This window comes from Equus quagga, chromosome 11, assembly GCF_021613505.1.
Source record: "Equus quagga isolate Etosha38 chromosome 11, UCLA_HA_Equagga_1.0, whole genome shotgun sequence".
In the NCBI taxonomy this organism is placed as follows: Eukaryota; Metazoa; Chordata; class Mammalia; order Perissodactyla; family Equidae; genus Equus; species Equus quagga.
The window spans coordinates 102,546,753-102,569,026 of record NC_060277.1 but is presented as its reverse complement, the minus strand read 5'-3'; the positions used below and the strand labels follow the sequence as shown (position 1 = coordinate 102,569,026).

Sequence of the window (22,274 nt, the reverse complement as noted above, 5' to 3'; positions counted from 1 at the left end):
CATCTGAACTTCTCACCTCCCCTGGCCATCTGAACTTCTCACCTCCATTGACCATCTGGCCTTCTCACCTGCATTGACCTTCATCTCCAGCTTGGCGTTTGTCATCACCCCTGACTGTTCCCCACTGTAATCTTCAGGGCCATCTTCCTCCTCTCTGACCACAGCTTCCAATGCTCCCAATTACTTCACCCCTTTAGCATCACTACACCTGTTCTCCAACCTCGCCAAGCCCTTCAGGGCCTTGGCCTCTCCATTTTCTCCCAATTTATCAACCTGCCTGGTTGCAGGGTCACCCTAACCAGCGCAGACATGGCAAGTATCACTTAACCCGTCCTGATGCCCTCAGTTCCTTGGGCCCCTTTTCCTTCTAGCTTTTCCCTCCCAGAAAAGCCCCAATCCTCCTTCGACCTCACCTTCCATCTTCCCCACCCCTGCACCTGAGCTGCAAGGTGATGCCAGAGAAAATCAAGTGAATTGTAAATCGGTGCCTGTAGTGGGCAGAATAACGGCCCCCAAAGATGTCCAAGTCCTGATCCCTGGAACCTGTGACTGTGTCACCTTACATGGCAAAAGGGACTTTGTGGATGTGATTAAATTAAGGGTCTTGAGGTGGGGAGATTTTCCTGGATCATCTGGGTGGACCCAATGTAATCTTTCACATAAAGGAAAGGGGGAGGGGGGAGAGCCAGAGAAGGAGATGTGATGACGGAAGCAGAGGTCAGAGTGACGCCATCACTGGTTTTGAAGATGGAAGAGTTCTGGGTGCCCTGGGCAGAGGCAGAGGCCCATCTTTGGCTCACAGAATGGAATTGGGGGCAGCCAGGCTGAAGCAACAGAGGGTCCAGGTTGAATGGCAGCGCAGGGAGGGAGATGAAGTGGCGTAAAGACGTTGGGACCAATTGAGTGGCACCTTCCTTTTCATAGTATCTTTAGATCAAACACCCAGGGCCGCTTCTCAGCCTAATTAAGCCTGCGCTCAAAATTAGACCAGCACATTGCCAAAGAGGATTTATTTGGCCCCTACCCAGGTGTGCGCTGGCCCCAGCTCTGAATGAGGCCCGCCTCCAGGAGGTGTTTTCCTCTCTCTAGTTAGGTTCTGATCCTTCTTGGGAGAAGAGCAGTCATTTGGGACAAGTGAAAACTGATCCGTCTAGACGGGTAAAATACAAACAACTCTCGATTAGCTGAGTGCGGCATATCTACTTTGAAGGGTGTCCACAGAAAATGTCAGATCTCAGGAGCCTGCTTCCTTTTGAACTTGATTGCAGGGACAACAAAGGTGCCCTCCTAGGGTGTCCTCAGCACCTCCAGGCAAAGTGGCCATTGGTCCCAGCTGTCCTGATCTGCCCCAGCTGCCGTTTCTTATGTTTCTGTGGCCTTAAACCACATAGAAATGTCCTTTGGATCATCTGGCGGAGTAAGTTATTTGAGCTTCTGTCTCCTTGTTCTTTCAGTCCATCTGTCTGTCCATCCATCCATCCATCCAATAGTCATTTGACAAACATTTATGAAGATCCCACGCTGGGCTCAGATACAGGGGGCTCTCTGAGGACACTCAGAAGGAGTACATAACACACTCTCACCATCCCTACCCCCCAGAAGCTTATAGCCCATCAGAGAAGGCTGATCCATCTGTAATCATTAATAATAATAATGGTAATAATAACAAGAAATGCCATCCTGGATCAATTGCCTACTGTCTTAGTCACCTCGGGCTGCCACAGCAAAAGGCCATAGACTGGGGGGCTTAAACAACAGACGTTTATTTCTCATGGTTCTGGAGTCTGGAGGTCCAAGATCAGCGTGCCAGCATGGGCAGGTTCCGGTGAGAGCCCGCTTCCTGTCTTCCTGCCTTGTTGCTGTGTCCTCAGATGGCAGAGAAAAAGAGAGAGCAAGCTCTCTGGTGTTTCATCGTATAGGGGCACTAATCACATCCTGGAGTCCCACGCTCAAGACCTTGTCTAAACCTAATCACCTCCCAAAGGCGCCGCCTCCATATGCCATCACTCTGGGGTTTAGGCTTCAACATGTGAACTTGTGGGAGGACCCTACTGAGTCCACAGCACCTCCCGCGGCCTAAGCTGGTAAAGTGCGTTATCTCGAATCCTTACACCAGCTCCCCAGCCAGGCTCCACTGCTCTCAGTTTATGGATGAGGAAAGGGCAGCCTAGAGAGGTAACGACTTGCGGGAAGCCACACAGCTGGAGACGGGCAGAGCAAGGGTCTCGTCCTGAGGCTGGCCGGATCCATCACCGCAAGCTGCTCCCCACTCTCTCACGTTGCCCTCACTCTTCCTGGTGCCCTGGAAAAGGTAGGACCTGTGCGGAGCATGCTGGGGTCCCCCAGCCCCAGCTCCCAGCAAATGCCAGCGTCCACCAAGCCCTCTTCCTGGCCCAGCAAGGTCCTAGGAACCGAGCAGGCAGCCTGGAGCTGGCCTCTGTGAGCAGAAAAGATCTGGTTGAAGGAGCTTTTAGTAAACGGAGAGAGAAAGTAGACTTGCCTGCAACACCTAGAGCTGCCAGCCTCATGTAGATTTGCACAAAGACTACTTCAAAAGGAAGAGACCACCAATCTTTAATGCCTTTGCTGGCTGGGCAGGAGGACTCGGGACCCCTCATGTGGCACAAACCTGCCCCCCACTGAGGGAGGGCGCAGCCTGGCCTCTGATGGGCCTGCAGTGTTGTTCCGGCTGATGCGGAGCATGTCCCGTGTGCCAGGCCCCGCTAGGGCGCTTCCCACGACCTTCAGAGGCTTCCGGGACTGGAGAGCCTAGGGCGTCCTCCCCCACCACAGCAGGAAACTCAAAATACATTTGTATTTCTTCAAATGACACTGTATCTGCTTGTTGTGCTAAAATTAAAATGGCTTCTTTCTAGATATTCTGTCTTAAAAAACTTTCTTCTTGCTCTCCAACTGCTGTTCTGCTGGTGTGCCTGGCACACAGTGGGTCTGCCTCAGGCTCCCCAGTGTCCCCTGAGAAGCTCAGCTGCCTGGCTCCTGAGGATGGGCCCACAGGGCGGTGTGTGCCGTGTCTCAGCCTCCAACAGTTCTCCGTGGAGAGGGCCCACCTGCCTGGAAACAGACAGCCACTCTCTGAGCTGAAGCAGGGCAGTGACGGGCATCAATAAGTCAGTCGGTTATGATGGGTTAGCCGGCACTGGGAACACGGAGTGGGGGACAGGGAGAGAAGGGGAGTGGAGATGAGGAAGGTTGAGACAGAAGCTCTCGAGAGATTCCCACCTGCATGGGGAGGCTGGTTTGTAACCTGAAGGTTCTGCTGTCACTGCCTCAGATGTAACTGCCCTCACGCCAGCCTGCGGCTGGAGACGCCAGGTCTCAGCTCAGCGCTGGTGCTTGTTCACAGGGTAGCCTGGCTTGTCACGTCCTCTCTCTAGGCTGCGGCTTCCTTTTATCAGTCATGACGGGGTTGAGGACGTGCTACCGCCAATCATGGCACCTTGGCATATTGAATATTTTCAGCTGAAGGAATCTGAGACCTGAAGCGGGTCATAAAACCCCCCATGGGCAAGGGGCTCGCTATGCACCGCGGACTGGAGCATCCGGATCCCCAGACGCTGAGGGGAGTCTGAACCAACAGACCTGCTGGCTCTCCCAGCGGGCTACACTGAGCGGACACTTCTTTTAGTCCCATCATATTTTTCCACAACTTTCCGCTTCATCACACCTGGCATAAAAACGCTCAGATTTAACCATTTCTTTGGGTCTTTATTTCCTGTGTCAAGGCTCCCATGTCGTGTATAACTTATATGAAATAAATTTGTATGCTTTTCTCTTGTTAATCTATCTTTTGGTACAGGGGCCTGAGCTGAGAGCTTAGAAGGGTAAAAGAAAACTATGTTTCCCCTCTTCTGGAGTCACAAGAGATCTTGAACTTTCCTCCCAGCTCCAACCATCGGTCAAGAGTTTGGGTTCCAGGTTCTGAAACCTGGCTTCACCATTTACCTGCTATGTGACCTTGGACAAATTGCTTTGTGTCTCTGAGCCTCCATGTCTTCATCTGTAAAATGGGAATAATAGTCGTTCCCCCCTCATGGATTGGTGTGAAGATTGACTAATGACATGGAAAGGCTTGGCAGAGCGCCTGGTATATAGTAAGCACTCACTGACGATGAGCTGCCATTACAATTATCATTATTATTAACAGTCTGTGACTCCAAATCTGGACCCCTGAGTGTTACCCACACGCAGGCAGTCTTTCTGTAAATTGTGTCAACCTGAGCCAGGATTTTGAAGCTCAAAGCCCTGCCCAGCTCAGGGATCTACTCCTGGCCACACATCAGCCTCTTGGATCCACCCAAAAAGAGGCACCTGGTGAACTGCGAAGAGATGCAGAACCCAGGCTGTAGGGGCTAGAGCCTGGAGTACCGGCCCGGGGGCGTGTGGGCAGGTGACTCTCAGAGGGTGGTCCCAAACTCTCGTATCGCCTCTGCTATATCCACACACCCGTTAACCTCTTGATAGTCACCCATAAATCGACCTACTTCTGTTCTTTTTTTACTTAAACATATTTATTTCGTAAATAGAAACATAAGTGGGAAATCTTTATTACCTGCCATTAATAGATGTCAAACTAGAACAGTAAAATGGAAACAGAACTACAGCCAGGTCCACCTGGATTCTCTGTCTTCTCCAGGCTGTTCTTTGATTTATAAGCATCAGGAAGGTGTTAAAGACTTACTCCACATGGAGCTTTTCTTCTGGACCCAGTTGGAGGGATGGGAGAATTCAAAAGGAAACAACGTTCTCACACTGGGCACAGCGTTAGGTAATGCCAGGCCCAGGAACCACCTGCACTTTTCCTGCGGTTTGGGGATACGGTGGGCTTGGGGCTGAAGTGCATGCCTGGGAGGGGGGCTTCAGAGGCCTTGGGCAGGGGGCCCCCAAGATGTCCTGAGGCAGGATCCTGGGTCCCCCAGACTCCCGGGACAGGGACCCACTCACCCCGCCCTAGTGACCGGCCTGCGCAGTGGGAGAACAGAAGGCTGTGCGCCTGTGTCCTCCAGGGTCCCCTTTCTCCTGCAGCCCAGAGCAGGCAGATCCCCACGCCCGTAGTGTCCCTGTTGCCCATCCCTCGTCCCCTCCCTACTCAGGCATTCTGAGCTGTCGCTCCGTAGAGGTCTCAAGTCACCATCTAAAGTCTTCTCTCTTCACCCCTCCCTGGGGTATTTCTGGCTCCAAGAGGGGAAGAAAGCCCTGAAACCCGAGGAGACGCGGTCGTCGGTGACACGCCTGGAGATGTGCATTAATAGAAGCCTCCCTCAGGCCCCTGACACGTCTGGGCAGCTGCTCAGCTCCATCCAGCGTCCCTCCGCCCCAAGGCCAGCCCGCTCTGGCTCGGCCGGGCACACTAAACTTAGCTTCCACCCCAGCTCCACAACCGCCACCACCACCCCAGCCCAGCTCCACCTGCCTGGGGAGACGCTGCCACCAGGCCTGCCCAGAGCACCCACTCCTCCGCCACCACCATGTCCCAGACCAAAGCGCTGAAGGTCCGCCTGACCCTATTCTGCATCCTGGTGGGCATCGTGCTGGCCATGGTGGCCGTGGTGACCGACTACTGGGCCGTGCTGAGCCCCCACATGGAGCACCATAATGCCACCTGCGACGCAGCCCACTTCGGCCTCTGGCGGATTTGCACCAAGCGTATTGTCATGAGTGACAACAAGGACAAGAGCTGCGGACCCATCACCCTGCCTGGGGGTAATGTACTCACTCTCTGTGCCCTGTCCTTGCCTCCTGCCCTTCCCCGTCCCCCTGGAAAAGTCGCCCGTGGGAAAGAGGGCAGGTCTGCCAGTCTCGGAACAGGCCCACTGCCCAGCCCTCTGGGCCGCGGGAAGAGGATCGGAATTGCATGTGGTTGCAACTGCAAAGGAGGGCATTTGTCTTTGGCTATTTCTCTCTTGCTGAGGCTTGGCGCTTTTCACTCAGAGCAGAGGGCTAGAGTGGTGGGGCAAGAGGCTCAAGAAAGAAACCGTGGATCTACCATACTAGGGGCGTCTGACCCCAGCCGCAGTCACTCTTCTGGGTGTGCCCAGCTCCACTCTCTCCCTTCACACACATGCTGGGTGGCCTTATGTGCTCAGCTGGCATGTCCATTCCCCAGTCTCCAGACTGGGGTGTAGACAGGATGGGCTAGAGAATTTACAAGGCCTGGTGCAAAAGGAAAATACAATTAAATGAAATTGTAATTATTTTTAAGAATTTCAAGATGGTGACAGCAAAGCATGAAACCACACAGGGGTCCCTTCTGGGTGCAGGGCCTTGAACGTCTGCACAGGTCACACGTTTGTGAAGCAGGACCTGGTTTCTAATGAGCCACCTGCCTTTTTGTCAGAACTGTCAGTCCTCTGTACATGCTCTCTTAGCTCAGACGCCTGCAGAGTTGGAAAGCACTTCCTTCTGCTGTAATTTAAGTGCATTCCTCGATTTCCTGCCAGGTGACTGAACCACACACTGAAGGTGGTGAGCTCCTTGTCGAGAATATCTGATATTGGGGTGAGCAGTCTATTCTGCAGCCGTGGAGCCCCCTACATTCATAGCAAATAGCACATGTGCGAGAAAAGGGCCCTGTGTGGAGGATCGGAGGGCTGGGCGCTGGTCACGCACTGCCACAACCCCCCAGTAACTATGGGGGCTGACAAAGCCCATTGCGGCCTCTGCTTCCACCTGTAAAAAACGGTGCTTGGGCTCAGCAACATAAAGTCCCTTCCAGTGTTTACAAATGTCCCTCTGAGGAGGCAGTGGACAAAGGTGAGCGCAGGATCCCACCAGTTTTCGGAATTACTCCCTCTGTTATCAGCGTGGGTGTTCCTTGCACTCTGCCCTTCAAGGAAGCCAGGGTTGAGTCCCCAGAGATCTTGCAGCCTGTGTGTGGGATAAAGGGGCCTAACCCTCATTCCTCCCACTTCTCTCCTTCCTCGTCCTCCCCCTCTTGCTGGCTCCAGGAAACCCCTGCCTTGCTCGTTCCCACTGGATACCCGGAAGACTCGTAAATACCCAGCTGTCTTGGAAACACCAAGTCCCGGGGCTGAAGGCTTTAATAGGCATGGTCATGTGCTTGAAGAACATCACATAGCCCAGAGGCCCACACCCCTCAGCCGCTGCTGAGCATGCCCGTAAACACATGCCTCATCCAGCCAACTCCCCTGGGCAGGGCAGGGCAGGGCAGGGCGGGCAGGGCAGACTCTCCAGGGACCACGCAGGGGAACGCACTGTTACAGGCCTGCCCACCTGTCCTTGGAGGCACCTGCCTTTTAAAGTCTGGTGAGTTTACAGAGCCCATGAGCAGGGAGGTGAGCCGAGTCTATACAAGGAAAAGACAGAGCGGTGGGAGGTGACTGGATCAGCCGCCCAGCAGGCATGGCTTGGCCTTGAGCCTGCGTGAGCCTAGACCGTGCCTTCTTGCCCTGGCCCAGAGTGAATCACACTCCCATGCTTGTGAGCCCTGCCTCGCCCCCAACAAGCTTCCGAAGTGTGTTCCTGCCTTCTCCCCTCCCCTTTCTCTGAGAGTGGACATCTCTGTCTTTCCCTACCCGCTCTTCCTGTGCTCTCTGGGATCACTCTTTTCTGGAGGGAGGAATAGAGTTCAAACGTGTTCTCTCATTTATTACTAACAATAACAATAATGATAATAACTGCAAACACAAATACAGCACTATCTGCCAAACACTGTTTTAAGTGCTTTACGCATATTAACTTTGGATGACACCAGAAGAAATGACAGAATAAGAACCTCCAAAAATCCTCTTCTCCATAAAAACAAGGAGAACATTGGCAAAATGGTCGCAATAACCTTTTTCAGTACTTTGGAAATTAACCAGTCCTCCGGCAATCCAGCAAGTGCTTATTTAAGAAAAAGACGGGTGAATCTCGGTAAGAACAGTGAGCTTTGTGCTGTTTTAACTTCCTCTGTTCCTGTTCCTCCCTCCCCAACTGTGCCATAGCCTTGAAGACCAACAGTCTGAATCATAGTGAAAACCAGCAGCCTGGTAGCCACCAGAGAGGACAGAACAGGCCTGGATCTCTTTCAAAGCCTCATTTCCAGAGAATTGTCATTATTTGATCTGCCTGGTGGTTCCCTGGAAGTTCTCGCTTGCAAGGCTGTCTTTATTTGACCTGACTCTGAGCTCATGCTGTGGAACAGTCTTTTTCCCAGGGGGCATTTGTCAAAAACAATTAGAAACAATTGTTTAATATCATGACTGCCTGAGGTGGTAGATAACAGTTAGGGCAAAAAATAGGCTAACTGAAAAACTAGAGCATGAGATGTCCGAGGTGGCTTGGAAAAGCTCCAACATATTCCTGAGACTTTAGAAGGCCATGTGCATGCACAGTGCTATATGCATGCACAGGAAAGACCTGAGAAGGTCCTGGGCTCTTACCTCTGACCTATCTTGAAGCTGTGTGCAAACAGAAGTGAAGGCTGAGGCAGAAATGTAAACTGCTGAGCTGCATGCTTACCTCTCTGCTTAGCACAGAGCCCCTCAGTAAAGACTGGGAGATACATTGGTTCCAAGCACTTTAGGAAATCTCTGTGAGCTGACCACCAAACTAACTGAGCAGAGATTTCAGTGGCCACACATGACAAGGAATGCAGACTTTACAAAATTAATCCAGAAAAGTCACTAACCAAACAAGAGTAAATGGCAACAGGAAAAAACCCTGGGAAAGGGTGGGAATCTGATTTCAGAATTGATACGTTACATTGTTTAAACTGTCCAGTTTTAAACTTAAATTTTAAATTTTAAAAAATTTCAAGACAAGCAAAGAACTAAAAATAGCCCATATGTAAGGGGAAAAAAAGCAGTCAATAGGGGAAGCCCACATATTGGACTTACCAGACGGAGACTTTAAGTCAGCTATTTTGGGTATATTCAAAGAACTAAAAGAAACAATGTCTATAGAATAAAGTAAAGATGAGAATGATGTCCCATGAAATAGAGAATATCAAGGAGAGATAGACATTATTTTAGAAGGACCTAATAGAATTTCTGCAGTTGAGAATTACAATAATTGCAAGAAAAAATTCACTAGAATGGTTCAGTAGCAGATCTGAGTAAGTGGAAGAAAGAATCAATGAACTTGAAGATGGGTCAACTGAGATTAGCTAGTCTGAGGAACAGATAGAAAAAGAGAATGAAGAAAAAGGAACAGAGCCTCAGATACTGTGAGACAGTATCAAATGTACCAACATATGCATAGTAGTAGTCCCAGGAGGAGAAGAGAGAGAGGCAAAGGAACAAGAAGCATGTGTAAAAAAGGAATGACCGGGGCCAGCCTGGTGGCACAGCGATTAAGTTCACATATTCCGCTTTGGCAGCCTGGGGTTCGCCGGTTCAGATCCTGGGTGTGGACCTACACACTGCTTGTCAAGCTGTGCTGTGGTAGGCATCCCACATATAAAGTAGAGGAAGATGGGCACAGATGTTAGCTCAGGGCCAGTCTTCCTCAGCAAAAAGAGGAGAATTGGTGGCAGATGTTAGCTCAGGGCTAATCTTCCTAAAAAAAAAAAAGAAATGACCAAAAATTTCCAAAATTTGATGAAAAACATTAATCTAAAGATCTATGAAGATTAATTAACTCTAAGTAGGATAAATCCACACCTAGATATATCACAATCAAACTGTTGAAAGATAAAGACAGAGAATCTTGTAAGCAGTGAGAAGCAACTCATCACACACAAAGAAGTCTTAATAAGACGAACAGCTGATTTTTCCCAGAAACCGTGGAGGCCGGAAGGCAGTGGGATGACATAAATATATATATATATATATATATAAACTCATCTAATCCTCACAAAATTCTCTATGAGGTCCATACTATTATCATCATCCCATCTTGCAGATAAAGAAAATGAGGCACAGAGAAACTGAGTAATTTGACCAAGGTCACACAGTTACCAGGGCAGAGCAGCTAGGATCCACACCCCTAAAATTCACCTTCTTAGTCACTGCATCGTATTACTTTACAAAAGTCCAGTGACGAGGCTCTCATTCTACAGGTGGTTCTCATTCTACATGCAGGAAAACTGAGGCTCAGAGTGGCCTTCATAAGGCTAACCATCTGACAAGCAGAAGTTCAACATCCAAGTCTCACATCCAGAGCCTCTTTGCTCTCCAGTCCCCTCCCACACCTGCCATAGTATTTACAAACACCACTCATACAAGCTGCAGACCCAAGCAAACACATCAGAGGCCAGTTTTTTTTATTATTATTTTTTTTTATTGAGTTATTGATAGGTTACAATCTTGTGAAATTTCAATTGTACATTAATGTTTGTCAGTCATGTTGCAGGTGCACCACTTCACCCTTTGTGCCCACCCCCCACCCCACCTTTCCCCTGGTATCCACTAAACTGTTCTTGGTCCATAGTTTTAAATTCCTCATATGAGTGGAGTTATACACAGATTATCTTTCTCTTGCTGGCTTATTTCACTTAACATAATTCTCTCAAGATCCATCCATGTTATTGCAAATGGAATGATTTTGTTCTGTTTTGCAGCTGAGTAGTATTCCATTGTATATATGTACCACATCTTCTTTATCCATTCGTCTGTTGATGGGCATTTAGGTTGCTTCCACGTCTTAGCTATTGTAAACAGTGCTGCAATAAACATTGGGGTGCACAGGACTTTTGGGATTGCTGACTTCAGGCTCTTTGGATAAATACCCAGTAGTGGGATGGCTGGATCGTATGGTAGTTCTATTTTTAGTTTTTTGAGGAATCTCCATACTGTTTTCCATAGTGGCTGCACCAGTTGGCATTCTCACCAGCAGTGTATGAGGGTTCCTTTTTCTCCGAAACCTCTCCAACATTTGTTGCTATTAGTTTTAGATATTTTTGTCATTCTAACAGGTGTAAGGTGATATCTTAGTGTAGTTTTGATTTGCATTTCCCTGATGATCAGCGATGATGAGCATCTTTTCATGTGCCTATTGGCCATCAGTATATCTTCTTTGGAGAAATGTCTGTTCATGTCTCCAGCCCATTTTTTGATTGGGTTGTTTGATGTTTTGTGGTTGAGTTGCGAGAGTTCTTTATATATTAAGGATATTAAGCCTTTGTCAGATATATGACTTGCAAATATTTTTTCCCAGTTAGCGGGTTGTTTTTTTGTTTCAATCCTGTTTTCATTTGCCTTGAAGAAGCTCTTTAATCTGATGAGGTCCCATTTGTTTATTCTTTCTATTGTTTCCCTTCTCTGAGAAGGCATGGTGTCCGAAAAGATCCTTTTAATACTGATGTCAAAGAGTGTACTGCCTACATTTTCTTCCAGAAGCCTTGTGGTTTCAGGTCTCACCTTTAGGTCTTTGATCCATTTTGAGTTTATTTTGGTGAATGGTGAAAAAGAATGGTCAATTTTCATTCTTTTACATGTGGCTTTCCAGTTTTCCCAGCACCATTTGTTGAAAAGATTTTCTTTTCTCCATTGTATGCCCTCAGTTCCTTTGTCAAAGATAAGCTGTCCATAGATGTGTGGTTTTATTTCTGGGCTTTCAATTCTGTTCCATTGATCTGTGCACCTGTTTTTGTACCAGTACCATGCTGTTTTGATTACTGTAGCTTTGTAGTATGTTTTGAAGTCAGGGATTGTGATGCCTCCCGTTTTGTTCTTTTTTTCTCAGGATTGCTTTAGAAATTCGGGGTCTTTTATTGCCCCATATGAATTTTAGGCTTCTTTGTTCTAATTCTGTAAAGAATGTCATTGGGATTCTGATTGGGATGGCGTTGAATCTGTAGATTGCTTTAGGTAGAATGAACATTTTAACTATGTTTATTCTTCCAATCCATGTACATGGAATGTCTTTCCATCTCCTTATGTCGTCATCTAATTCTCTCAGAAAGGCCTTGTAATTTTCATTATATAGGTCCTTCACTTCCTTAGTTAAATTTACCCCAAGGTATTTTATTCTTTTTGTTGCGATTGTGAATGGTATTGTATTCTTGAGTTCTTTTTCTGTTGGTTCATTACTGGAGTATAGAAATGCTACTGATTTATGCAAATTGATTTTATACCCTGCAACTTTGCTGTAGTTGTTGATTACTTCTAACAGTTTTCCAATGGATTCTTTGGGGTTTTCTATATATAAGATCATGTCGTCTGCAAACAGTGAGAGTTTCACTTCTTCCCTCCCTATTTGGATTCCTTTTATTCCTTTTTCTTGCCTGATTGCTCTGGCCAGGACCTCCAGTACTATGTTAAATAAGAGTGGTGATAGAGGGCATCCTTGTCTCGTTCCTGTTTTCAGAGGGATGGGGTTCAGTTTTTGCCCATTGAGTATGATGTTGGCTATGGGTTTGTTGTATATGGCCTTTATTATGTTGAGGTAGTTTCCTTCTATGCCCATTTTGTTCAGAGTTTTTATCATAAATGGCTGTTGGATCTTGTCAAATGCAGAGGCCAGCTTTTGACATGACTTGGTGTAGAGGAAGCTGGACCAGGAGCTGGTGCAATAGAGGAGACTTTTCAAGGTCTCATTCAGCCATAGAGAGTTGGAAGCTCTGAGAACACAAACTGGCTGATTTGTTTTTTCCACTGACTCTTAGAAGGACTGTCATGCACAAGGTCAACATCTGAGGTCAATTCCAATGCCTCTGGAATGAGAGTAGGGGCTTCCCCAGTTGTCAGGAGAGGCTGTCTGTCTGAAAGCCCAAGTGAATCCACAGAGGGGTCATCCCCTGCCCTTGGGCTGGGCGGAATGTTGCTTCTTTCCAGCTCTTCCTCTTCAGGGCAAGGCAGCAGCCTGTCCCAGCGCCCCATTTCCCTAGCAGCCCATCCTCTCCTCCAGTACTTGATGCAGGAACTGGGGCCGTATGAAAGAACACGATCCTACTGATCCCAAGATTTTCAGGGGCCCCCTTTCCCATCCACACGAGCCCATGCAGGAGACCTAAGCCATTACTAGACTCCTCCCCCACAGGACAGCAATGCTCTGAAGCTCTAGGGTCGGGTCCTGGGGATTTCTCCAACCCATTTTATGAAAGTCTTCAATCAGAGGGGTGGGGGAGACAGAGCACAAAGAAACCATTGTTGGAAGCATCAAGAACTTCTTCTACAAAAAGGGCGAAGGCACCCCTGGCATTGATGCAGGTAACAAGTGCCTGAAACACTTCTTCTGACCCCTAAAACACTAGTTCCCTTGGTTTTGTGCAAATCAACAAGGATTTTTTAATATATCAAAGTCTGCAGCCACCAGCACTGGGCACACTGATATATCCTCAGTGATAACCCAGGGGCAGCCCCTAATCGTGCAAGCTGTTCCAGCTGTCAGACAAAGAGCTGTATTAAATCCACCTTGGAGTTAAATTAGCCTTCTGTTCCAGTTGTTTGAAACTGGCACAGTTAGCTGTAGTCCTGCATAGATAATCACTCCTTTAACCAGAATTTTTGGTTAGCCAGAATACTTCCACCCCTCTCAAGCCTAATAGCTGAGTTCACCATATTTTTTAAGTAATAACCCACTTAAAGTTTTTAGACCACTAAGTCTTATGATTGTTCATGGTAGGCATTTCTTTTTTCTTTCTTACTTTTTTTTTTTTTTGCAGAGGAAGATTTGCCCTGAGCTAACAGCTGTTAACAATCTTCCCTCTGTTTTTCCTCCCCAAAGCCCCAGTACATTATTCTATCTTCTAGTTGTCGGTCCTTCCAGTTCTTGTATGTGAGCCACCACCACAGCAAGACTACTGACAGTTGAGTGGGGTGGTTCTGCTCCCAGGAACTGAACCTGGGCCACTGAAGCAGAGCGTGCTGAACTTTAACCACTAGGCCATCAGGGCTGGCTCCATGGTAGGCGTTTCTGAAATACAAATATTAAAGTCACATGAGCCACTCACAGAGACAGAGAAGGCTGGAGGAGCCTCAGAGCTCCTGATTATGGTCACAGGTCATCACCCTGGCATTGGTTTCTCCACCAACTTGGTCCAAAGCACTTACTTCTTCTGCCCAGGAAAGGGGCTGGAGCCCATTGAGGCAAAGCTGCAAGCCCTGAGCTTCGTGCAAGTGTGATAGAGGCCAGGAGAGGGCATGGAGGGTCATCAGAGAGGCAGAGGCAAGGAGGCTGAGAATCTGCACCCAGGCTGCACAGAACTGCCACCGCCCCCTGCTCTGCCCTTAATGCTCTTACCCAGACACCGCCAGACAGAGCGGCAGGGGTGGGGTCTGCCCCTCTCAGACCCATCAGACCCGGGGCAATTCTTGAGTGATGCTGACAGATGCCTGGCCTGCCTTCTCCTAAATGAGCATCTTGTTAGTCCTGGACTTGTCCAGGCTGAGGCCTGGGTGTGACATGCCCCCACCACTGCCAGGGCCATCAGGGACCACAAAGGAGCTTGTGGTCTCCAAGGGGCAGCCATGGGGCCCTGGAGTGGATGATTCTCCAGGGCTCAGGGCAGAAGACATTGGTCTTCCTCATGTGCTAGTCCAAGAGAGGCGACGGGGTTGGCCCATCCATCCTCAAGTCCTAAGTTCCACCACGTCAGAGAGAAGCTGAGACCTCCAGATGCTCTGAGTGGGAACTCTACCCACTGGGTGCCCCCATCCCCCGTGTGGGAGATCACTCTATAGGGGAGCAGAGGGAGGGGAACATTGTACCTGGGTCACTGAGGGGAAGCACCCACCCCAGAATCTTCGGGCTGGCTTCCCCAGACACGCAGGCACCCGGGAGCAGCAGCTGCTTGTCCAGAATGGAGCCTGGTGTTTACCTGGGGGAGCTGACAACCCAAACACCACCTGTGCGGGAGTAACCTCAGCAACCTGGAACCACCAGACAGCCGTGCCACCCCGAGGCTCTCCGTGGGCCTTCAGCTCGAGCCTCTGCAACAGAGGCTTTCAGCTCACGGATTGCAAGCAGTCAGGCACGCAGCTGACCGTGAAATACACTTGATTCAGTCGACTCTTTTCAGAGGGTTTTCAATGACAACTGAAATTGGCCCTTAAAGGATGAAACAAATTTTCCTTCGTCCAGAAGAAAACACGTGGAGACTTATGACATAGCACAAACCACATGGAAGCAGTGATTCAAGAGAATTCATAGCTAATAATCTAACAAACTAAGAGTGTTGCATTTTGCTTTAAAACAGCACTAGAAACTGTGAGAGACGGGAAAGAGCAGCATTAATTTTGACATCATCACTGGCAGCTAGACACCCCAGGTGACTCAGTTCAAAAGGAAAGTGATTTAAATACAGAAGCTCAAAGAGATGGCTGTTTACCTGATGGAGCATTTACTGCTGCTAAACCAGGCCCATCTCCAGGGGTCATTACCTTCCTCAACCACGGCTGTGCCAGCGATCCTGTCATTGGAGGAGGGGGAAAGAGTAGGACACCACAGGCATCAGTGGCAATAAGATGATTTAGGCCGGACAGAAGGAAGCCTACACCCCAATGAAAGCTATGACTCTGGCAGCACCTCAGGCGCGTTTCCAAAAGAAACTAGGTATCACTTGCCTGATAATTTAAAGGTAGCCTGGAGGTGAAGAAACGAATGTACAAACTAGACACCCTCTAAGCTAGGAGCAGAGATGTCTTCTATTGAGGGTCACGGATCCACAGGAAAACGAAATCAATGAAGGGCCTCACACAAATAAAAAGCAACTTAATTTGTTTTTTTTTTTTTAAAGATTTTATTTTTTTCCTTTTTCTCCCCAAAGCCCCCCAGTACATAGTTGTATATTCTTCGTTGTGGGTCCTTCTAGTTGTGGCATGTGGGATGCTGCCTCAGCGTGGTTTGATGAGCAGTGCCATGTCCGCGCCCAGGATTTGAACCAATGAAACACTGGGCCGCCTGCAGCGGAGCACGCGAACTTAACCACTCTGCCACGGGGCCAGCCCCTTAATTTGTTTTTTTAAGAAATATAAAATAACCCATTCATCTGCTTCCTACATCAGGAGTGAAGTATATTAAACTGTATCCAATAAGCAATACGACAATCCTTTGATTTTATGGTATTGTCTAGTTATAAAAGAGATTAAAGGAGACAAATGGGAGAGCAATTATGCCTGAAATTACATTTAAAGTCACCATGAATTTCTTTGTTCTAAGCTCTTCCTCTGCACTCCCATCAAATCCAGATCTTTGATCCTTCTGTCCACAGACCTTCTTTGGCTTTTCTGACTCTTATCAAGTGGGCCAAGCAGCTCACCAGGGGAGGTCTTGTCCGGGCTGCCTCTACAGCCTCAGGTGTCGAGGGTCTGATGAAATGAGGTGACGGTCACATTTGGCCCTTGATTGGACGTTCTCTACCCTTCACTGAAGTCCATCCAGATGGCCCACTCAGAAAAGCCCTTCGTGGCACATTTTAAGGGGCCTAGAGCAGGACTTTCCAATCTGACTGAGTATCAGAATCTCCTAGAAAGCTTTTGAAAAACACTGCTTGCTTCCCAGATCACAATCAGCGGATCCGGGTGGGCCTGGATGCTGATAAGAAACACAGCCCTAGATTTTGGTGTGATAGTGGGTTTCTGAACCTCAGCACGGCTGACATTTGGGGGCCGGATAATTCTGTTTTAGGGGGCTGTCCTGTGCATTGTAGGATGGTTAGCATCATCCTTGGCCTCTACTCACTAGATGCCAGTAGTAGCTCTGCTCAGTTGTGACACCAAAAATGTCTCCAGACATTGCCCAGTGTCCTTTGGGGGGCAGAATCAGCCCTGGCTGGGAACCACTGTTTGGCCCTTTCTTGGCCATGTATCCTGCACCCCCTGACAAATGACTTGAGCCTGGGCCTCAGTCACTCCATCTGCCTAATGGGCTCAGTAAGCACAGCGCTGTCTGCCCCCTTGACTCAGGCAGCCTTAGCTCCCTGAAGAGCTCCCAGCCTCTTGTGCAGCCCCTTATCCTACTGAAATTTTGGTCTAAGGGTCAGAGAAAGATGTTTGTTTCAGCCCAGAGTCAGGGTTTGGGGCGAAGAGGGCCCCCTCACGCCCACCCCTGCAGTGGCACCTGCCCTCTCCGGGCCAAGCTGCTGTCCCGGGTGCAGGCCCGCTCTCTCCGCTCACAGGCTGTCTCCCTCCTTTGCAGAGAAAAACTGTTCCTACTTCAGACATTTTAACCCAGGTGAGAGCTCGGAGATCTTCGAAGTCACCACTCAGAAAGGTGAGCCCGTGGTGGGAAGGGGGAGGGCGAGAAGTGACTTCCGGCACACACTGCTGAGCCAGAAAATCACTTGGCACAAAAACCCCTCTTTGTTCCTGCAGCAACAGCGCTCCCTCACCAGGCGTCCTGGACTTCCACTCTGGGGCTTGGGAGAGTTTGCAAAAGAGATGGCCCCTGGTTTGCAGGCTCCCAAATTGCAGAAAGAATGCATTCTTCCCCAGAGCGCAAGGCAAACTGCTGGGGCAGGAGCCGCGAAAATGGAACAGGAGCTCGAAATCCCCATGATGGTTCCCAGGGCTGGTGGTCAGAGTCTGGGGGGAACTGTCTGATTCCCCCCCTCGCCCGCAAATCACTCCCCGAGAATCAGGAGAGCAGGGACATGGGGGTACGCGGGAGCGGCCCGGAGCACACACAAGGGCCCTGGGGCCTTTTGGGAACCAAGGAGCTCAATACATGCCCAGCGTTGTGAGTCCACGCCCGAATCTGCCTGTGCACAGACACACATACACACACACACTCTGATGGATCCTTACACGCCTGTGCACACACTAACACACACTGAGGCATCTTTACACCTATGCTGCACGTGCGGGTGCACACACACAGACCCTCACACACATCTTGCTCTGTAACAAGCCACGCTCTGTCCTCCTTCCGGAGGCTGCCTGCCAGTCCCAGGACAGACCATCCCCAGGCCGAGTGCAGCCTTCCACCCTGTCACTCAAGCGAAGGTTTCTGCCCCAGAAAGGTCGCCAGCCACAGGCCTCCTGCCTCCTTCCGAGGCCCTGCCCCTGGGGGAAGAAGTTCAGTTGGTGCCCCAGAAGCGTGGGAGTTGGAATTGGATCATGTTACCATCCTGGCCCCGCCCGGTACCCACTGTAGGACTTTGAGTGAGAGATTCAATCTCTGGGGCCCTCTGTTTTCTCATATGTGAAGTGGGAATAATAGTATGTGGCAGTGTCACTCGCCTGGTTGGAGGCACAACCAGCGGTGACCAAAGGTCCAGGGGACGAGGCTATTCTGAGGCGCCGGGGTGCCACCTGCGCCCCTTTGCGTGTCGTAGAGTACAGCATCTCGGCGGCTGCCATCGCCATCTTCAGCCTCGGCTTCGTCATCATGGGGAGCGTCTGCGCGCTCCTGTCCTTCAGGAAGAAGCGAGATTACCTGCTGAGGCCGGCGTCCATGTTCTACGCCTTTGCAGGTAGGAGGGGGCCCCTGCCCAGGCAGCGGGGCGCGGCCGCCCCCTTCTCTGCCTTCCCGGGGTCTGGGCTACGGGGAAATTCCTGGGCTCCCCCCGGGGGCAAACCTGGGCAAGGCCGCAGCACCTCCAGGGGTGGAGGGGCGCGAGATCTTGGCAATTTGTCCATTTTTCACAAAGGCTTAATCCCCAAGCCACTAAGAGCAATACTAATTACTAACAAAAATGTAAATTAATTAAAAAAAAAAATTCTAACAAAAGGAAAGAACCACGGGTAACCTTCTGGGGATGCGCGCATTGTGCCGTGGCAGGCAGAGGGCTCGCTTTTGCAGGTTCCCAGTTGGAACCTCAGCCTCGGGGCAGTTTGGCCAGGTCCCCCGCCCCACCCCGTCCCCCTCCCTCCGTGCAGCAGGACCCCCGGCCCTGAGAGTCCCCTCTGCCCTCAGGGCTCTGCATCTTCGTCTCGGTGGAGGTCATGCGCCAGTCGGTGAAGCGCATGATCGACAGCGAGGACACCGTCTGGATCGAGTACTATTACTCCTGGTCCTTCGCTTGCGCCTGCGCCGCCTTTGTCCTCCTCTTCCTCGGCGGCCTGGCCCTGCTGCTCTTCTCCCTGCCGCGAATGCCCCAGCACCCCTGGGAGTCCTGCATGGACGCCGAGCCGGAGCACTAGCCCTCCTGCTGCCGCAGCGACTCTGGGGGTTTTACCCTCAGGAAGCCGAGCCCAGCTCAGAACATTCTAGAAAGGAGGTGGGAGCTTTACCTCCCCCCTGTTCCCACGACCCCACGACAGCCACAGCTGCTTTCCCCTTTCTGAGCTCCTCTCTGAGCTGCGACGGGCTCCTCCAGAATCCAGCAAGTGGACAAGACCCAGACCTGCCCGCGATGGGAGGGAGGCAGGGCCAGCAGGTGCGCAGATGTGTGCAGAGGCCTGACCTGCCACTGGAGCCCCATGTTGTCCTCACTGTGCCGGTTTTATTTGGTAAGCTGGCTCCACTTGTCCTCTTTTAGCCTCACAGGGACTCCTTACAAGGACACCCTGTGCTCATTCACCAGTTCTGGGTGTGCCCCTCTCTCCTCCTTGGTGACACGATACACCCTTTCTGGTGACCTGAACATCCCCTCCTTGGCTTCCAGGAGGCCAGAGAAGCATTTTTAACTGAGTAGAATCTGACTGTGGTTTGAAATAAAAGTTCTTTGAAAACTTGCTTTTTCCTTGCACTGTGCATAGAAGTTGCTTGCATTCCTGACCACAGCTCTGGGGCCCCATGACCCCAAAGGAGAAAAGAAAGCTTGTCCCCTGGGTATGTCTAGGACTTTTGTGGGGGTGATGGGGAACGGGTCCCTTTCACCAACAAGCCTTAGAGGTTCTGAATTCCAACTTGTACCTCTGGGCCTGGATTTTCTTTGGGAGAAGCCAGAGACCATCTGACTAGGCTAGGGTGTTAAAAATAAGGAGGGCTTCTCTCCAGCGCACCAGCATGCCCGGCATCCAAGTGCTAACACAGCACTAACGTGGCACAGGCATGGTGTCCAGTTTCCGATGCCGGATTTCTGTTGCAAAGAACATTAGGAAGCAGGGCTTAGCGGTCAGACACTTGCAGCCACAGGGAGCGCCGTAATTTACACTCTGCTACCTTCCAAACCCACCGCACTCAGCCCTGGGGCGGGCAGTCAGACACAGTGGGCAGAGAGGATCACGTGCCCCCTGCCTTGAGTGTGACCACAAGTCCCGTGTGGAGCTCGGTCTTCTGGAGCAGGGCTCAACGAACTATGACCCTGGAGCCAAACCTGGCTGCCACCTGTTGTGTGGCCCGCAAGCGAAGGTGGTTTTTACAGTTTTAAATGGTTAAAAAAAAAAAAAAAAAAGAATAATATTTCATGATGTGAAAATTTTATGAAATTCAAGTTTCAGTGTCCGTAAGTAAAGTTTTATTGGAACTGTCAAAGATAAAGCCACTTGTTGAAGTGGTGAGGACAGAATTGAATCAGTAACATTCTATTGCAATCGGGAAGAGCCCATGATGAACTGAACTTGCCTGTGATGTGGACAGAGGTGATCGGGCATTTTAAAGGGAGACTGAGGCAGTAGGGAGGGGAGTGAGCGAGCCTCTGCGGAGTCAGAGAAGTGAAAGACAAGAAAGAGCAGAAAGGGAAGGGTTGGTCCAGGTGAAACCCATCTGGGTTTGTAACTTATCACAGTTAGGCTCCTGAACTCTCACAGAGGCTGGGGGACGGCACCCCATCTCCAGATGTTGCCTGCAACAATAGTAAATCCTTTTGGCAGCCTTGAGTTTTCCCAGGCAGGCAATTTAAAGGGAGCTGGGGTCATCCTAGGGATGAGCTGTTAGAACCTGTGTTGATTCAAATCTTTATAGGGCAAGGTCTTGTCGAGAAGAGAGCTCCAAGGAGCCTGGCTAGAGTCTGGTCAAGGAGAGAGTCCGTCAGAGCACAGCCACATCCGTGCTGGGGCTAATTTCGTGCTACAACAGCGGAGTTAAGTAAGTGCGACAGAGACCTCTGGCCTGCAAAGTCGGCAGTATTTGCTCTCTGGCCCTTCGTGGAAAGGATTTGCTGCCCCCCATTCTGGAATAACTGTAGACTCATCAGCCAGCTTGTAACCCCCCTGCTGTTCCCATCTGTGAAGGGACGGGGAAAGAGACTTCTTCATTCTGCTTAGAACAATTTAAAAGAAAGAGCATGAGTCTGGGGCATCTGGAGAGTGATCATGGGGGCTTGTAAAGATTCTTCAGTGTCTCAGGGATCCAACCTGGGTTTGGAGGGGCAGCTGAGGAGCCTGGGGGACAGACAGACAGCACAGCCCAGCCTGCCTTTGAGTCAGGGACAGAGCAAATGTCTGGCCCTTGGTTGTGATACCAAAAAGGTCACAGAGAGCAGGGTGACATAAAATGTGATGAAGTCACAGCGTGGGTGACACTGAGAAGGGCGATGGCAGGTGAGGCTCAGAGGAGGCTGCCCAGCTCAACGTGGTCCCACAGCCAACGACAGGACACTGTCCCAAAGCTCAGCACTCAGCTGGGGGGTTGGAGCCACGGTTTATGAGTAAGAAGGAAGACAGATGACCTCGCCCCCAAACTCCGTTTTGAAGGTCAGCATTACTGTTTTATTGTTGGCCCTTTTAACAGAATTAGACTGGTGTGCATTTGGTATTTCTACATGGATGCCTGTGTTTTCAGTACCAGAAAAACACTTCTGAATGGAATATCCATTTTTTAATTTTATCCTGAACATCCACAAATCCACTTGGCTTCCCAGAGTTTTAGCTCTTTGGAGAGAGACATAAGGTGGAGCAGGATCCACCATGCAGACAAAGGGTTGGAGGGTGGCTGCCGGACGGCCACGGAGCATCAAGTCTGCTCCAGCTTCTGCTGTGAAGAAAAAGGCGACGCGACAGAGCAAAATAGAGGCTGATGCTGAAAAACAAATAAATCAACCAGACTAATGAGAGAAAATGCCATTTTCTCCCTGGTCCATGGACTGATGCTTGCCAGGAAGGATGTCCAGAGTGGGCGGTTGGTCACTCTTGCTCAGGTTGGGTCTGGCTCAGGATTCAAGGCCTCCACTTGACCACATTGCAGAGTTCAGCCAGGCCATGCTCTGCGGGCCCAACAGCAAAACAACAGCGCAATCTGCTCTAAAGCGTGTAGCTAGCATCAGAAACCCTTGGCTTCTTATTCCTCGTTTGGCCACGTGTGAATTTAACGATCGTCAAATCCCTGAGGTTCCATAAGACTTTCACCTTCTCAGCCTCTCTTTGGCTAACACATAGGGCCTACCCAAGGGGCTTGGTTCTTACTAACCCCTCTTTGAGACTGAAAATTTTGAGGGTCTCTGTTTACCTCTGTTCCTGGCTGCCCCAAGAAAGGGGGCTTTGAATCACATCCTCTGCGGTATTTCCCCTGCCAGTGACGTGTCCCATTTTGATCAAATATTTTATTTA

General features: G+C 50.0%; 1 protein-coding gene across 1 annotated transcript; it reads left to right on the top strand.

Moving 5' to 3' along the window:
• Positions 1-5,301: 5,301 nt before the first annotated feature.
• CACNG1 (calcium voltage-gated channel auxiliary subunit gamma 1) lies at positions 5,302-19,522 on the top strand. Its single transcript, XM_046676494.1, has 4 exons — positions 5,302-5,721; positions 17,041-17,115; positions 18,179-18,316; positions 18,760-19,522. The coding sequence occupies exons 1-4, from the start codon at positions 5,487-5,489 to the stop codon at positions 18,984-18,986; spliced, it is 675 nt and encodes a 224-aa protein (XP_046532450.1). The 5' UTR covers positions 5,302-5,486; the 3' UTR covers positions 18,987-19,522.
• The last annotated feature ends 2,752 nt before the right edge of the window (positions 19,523-22,274 follow it).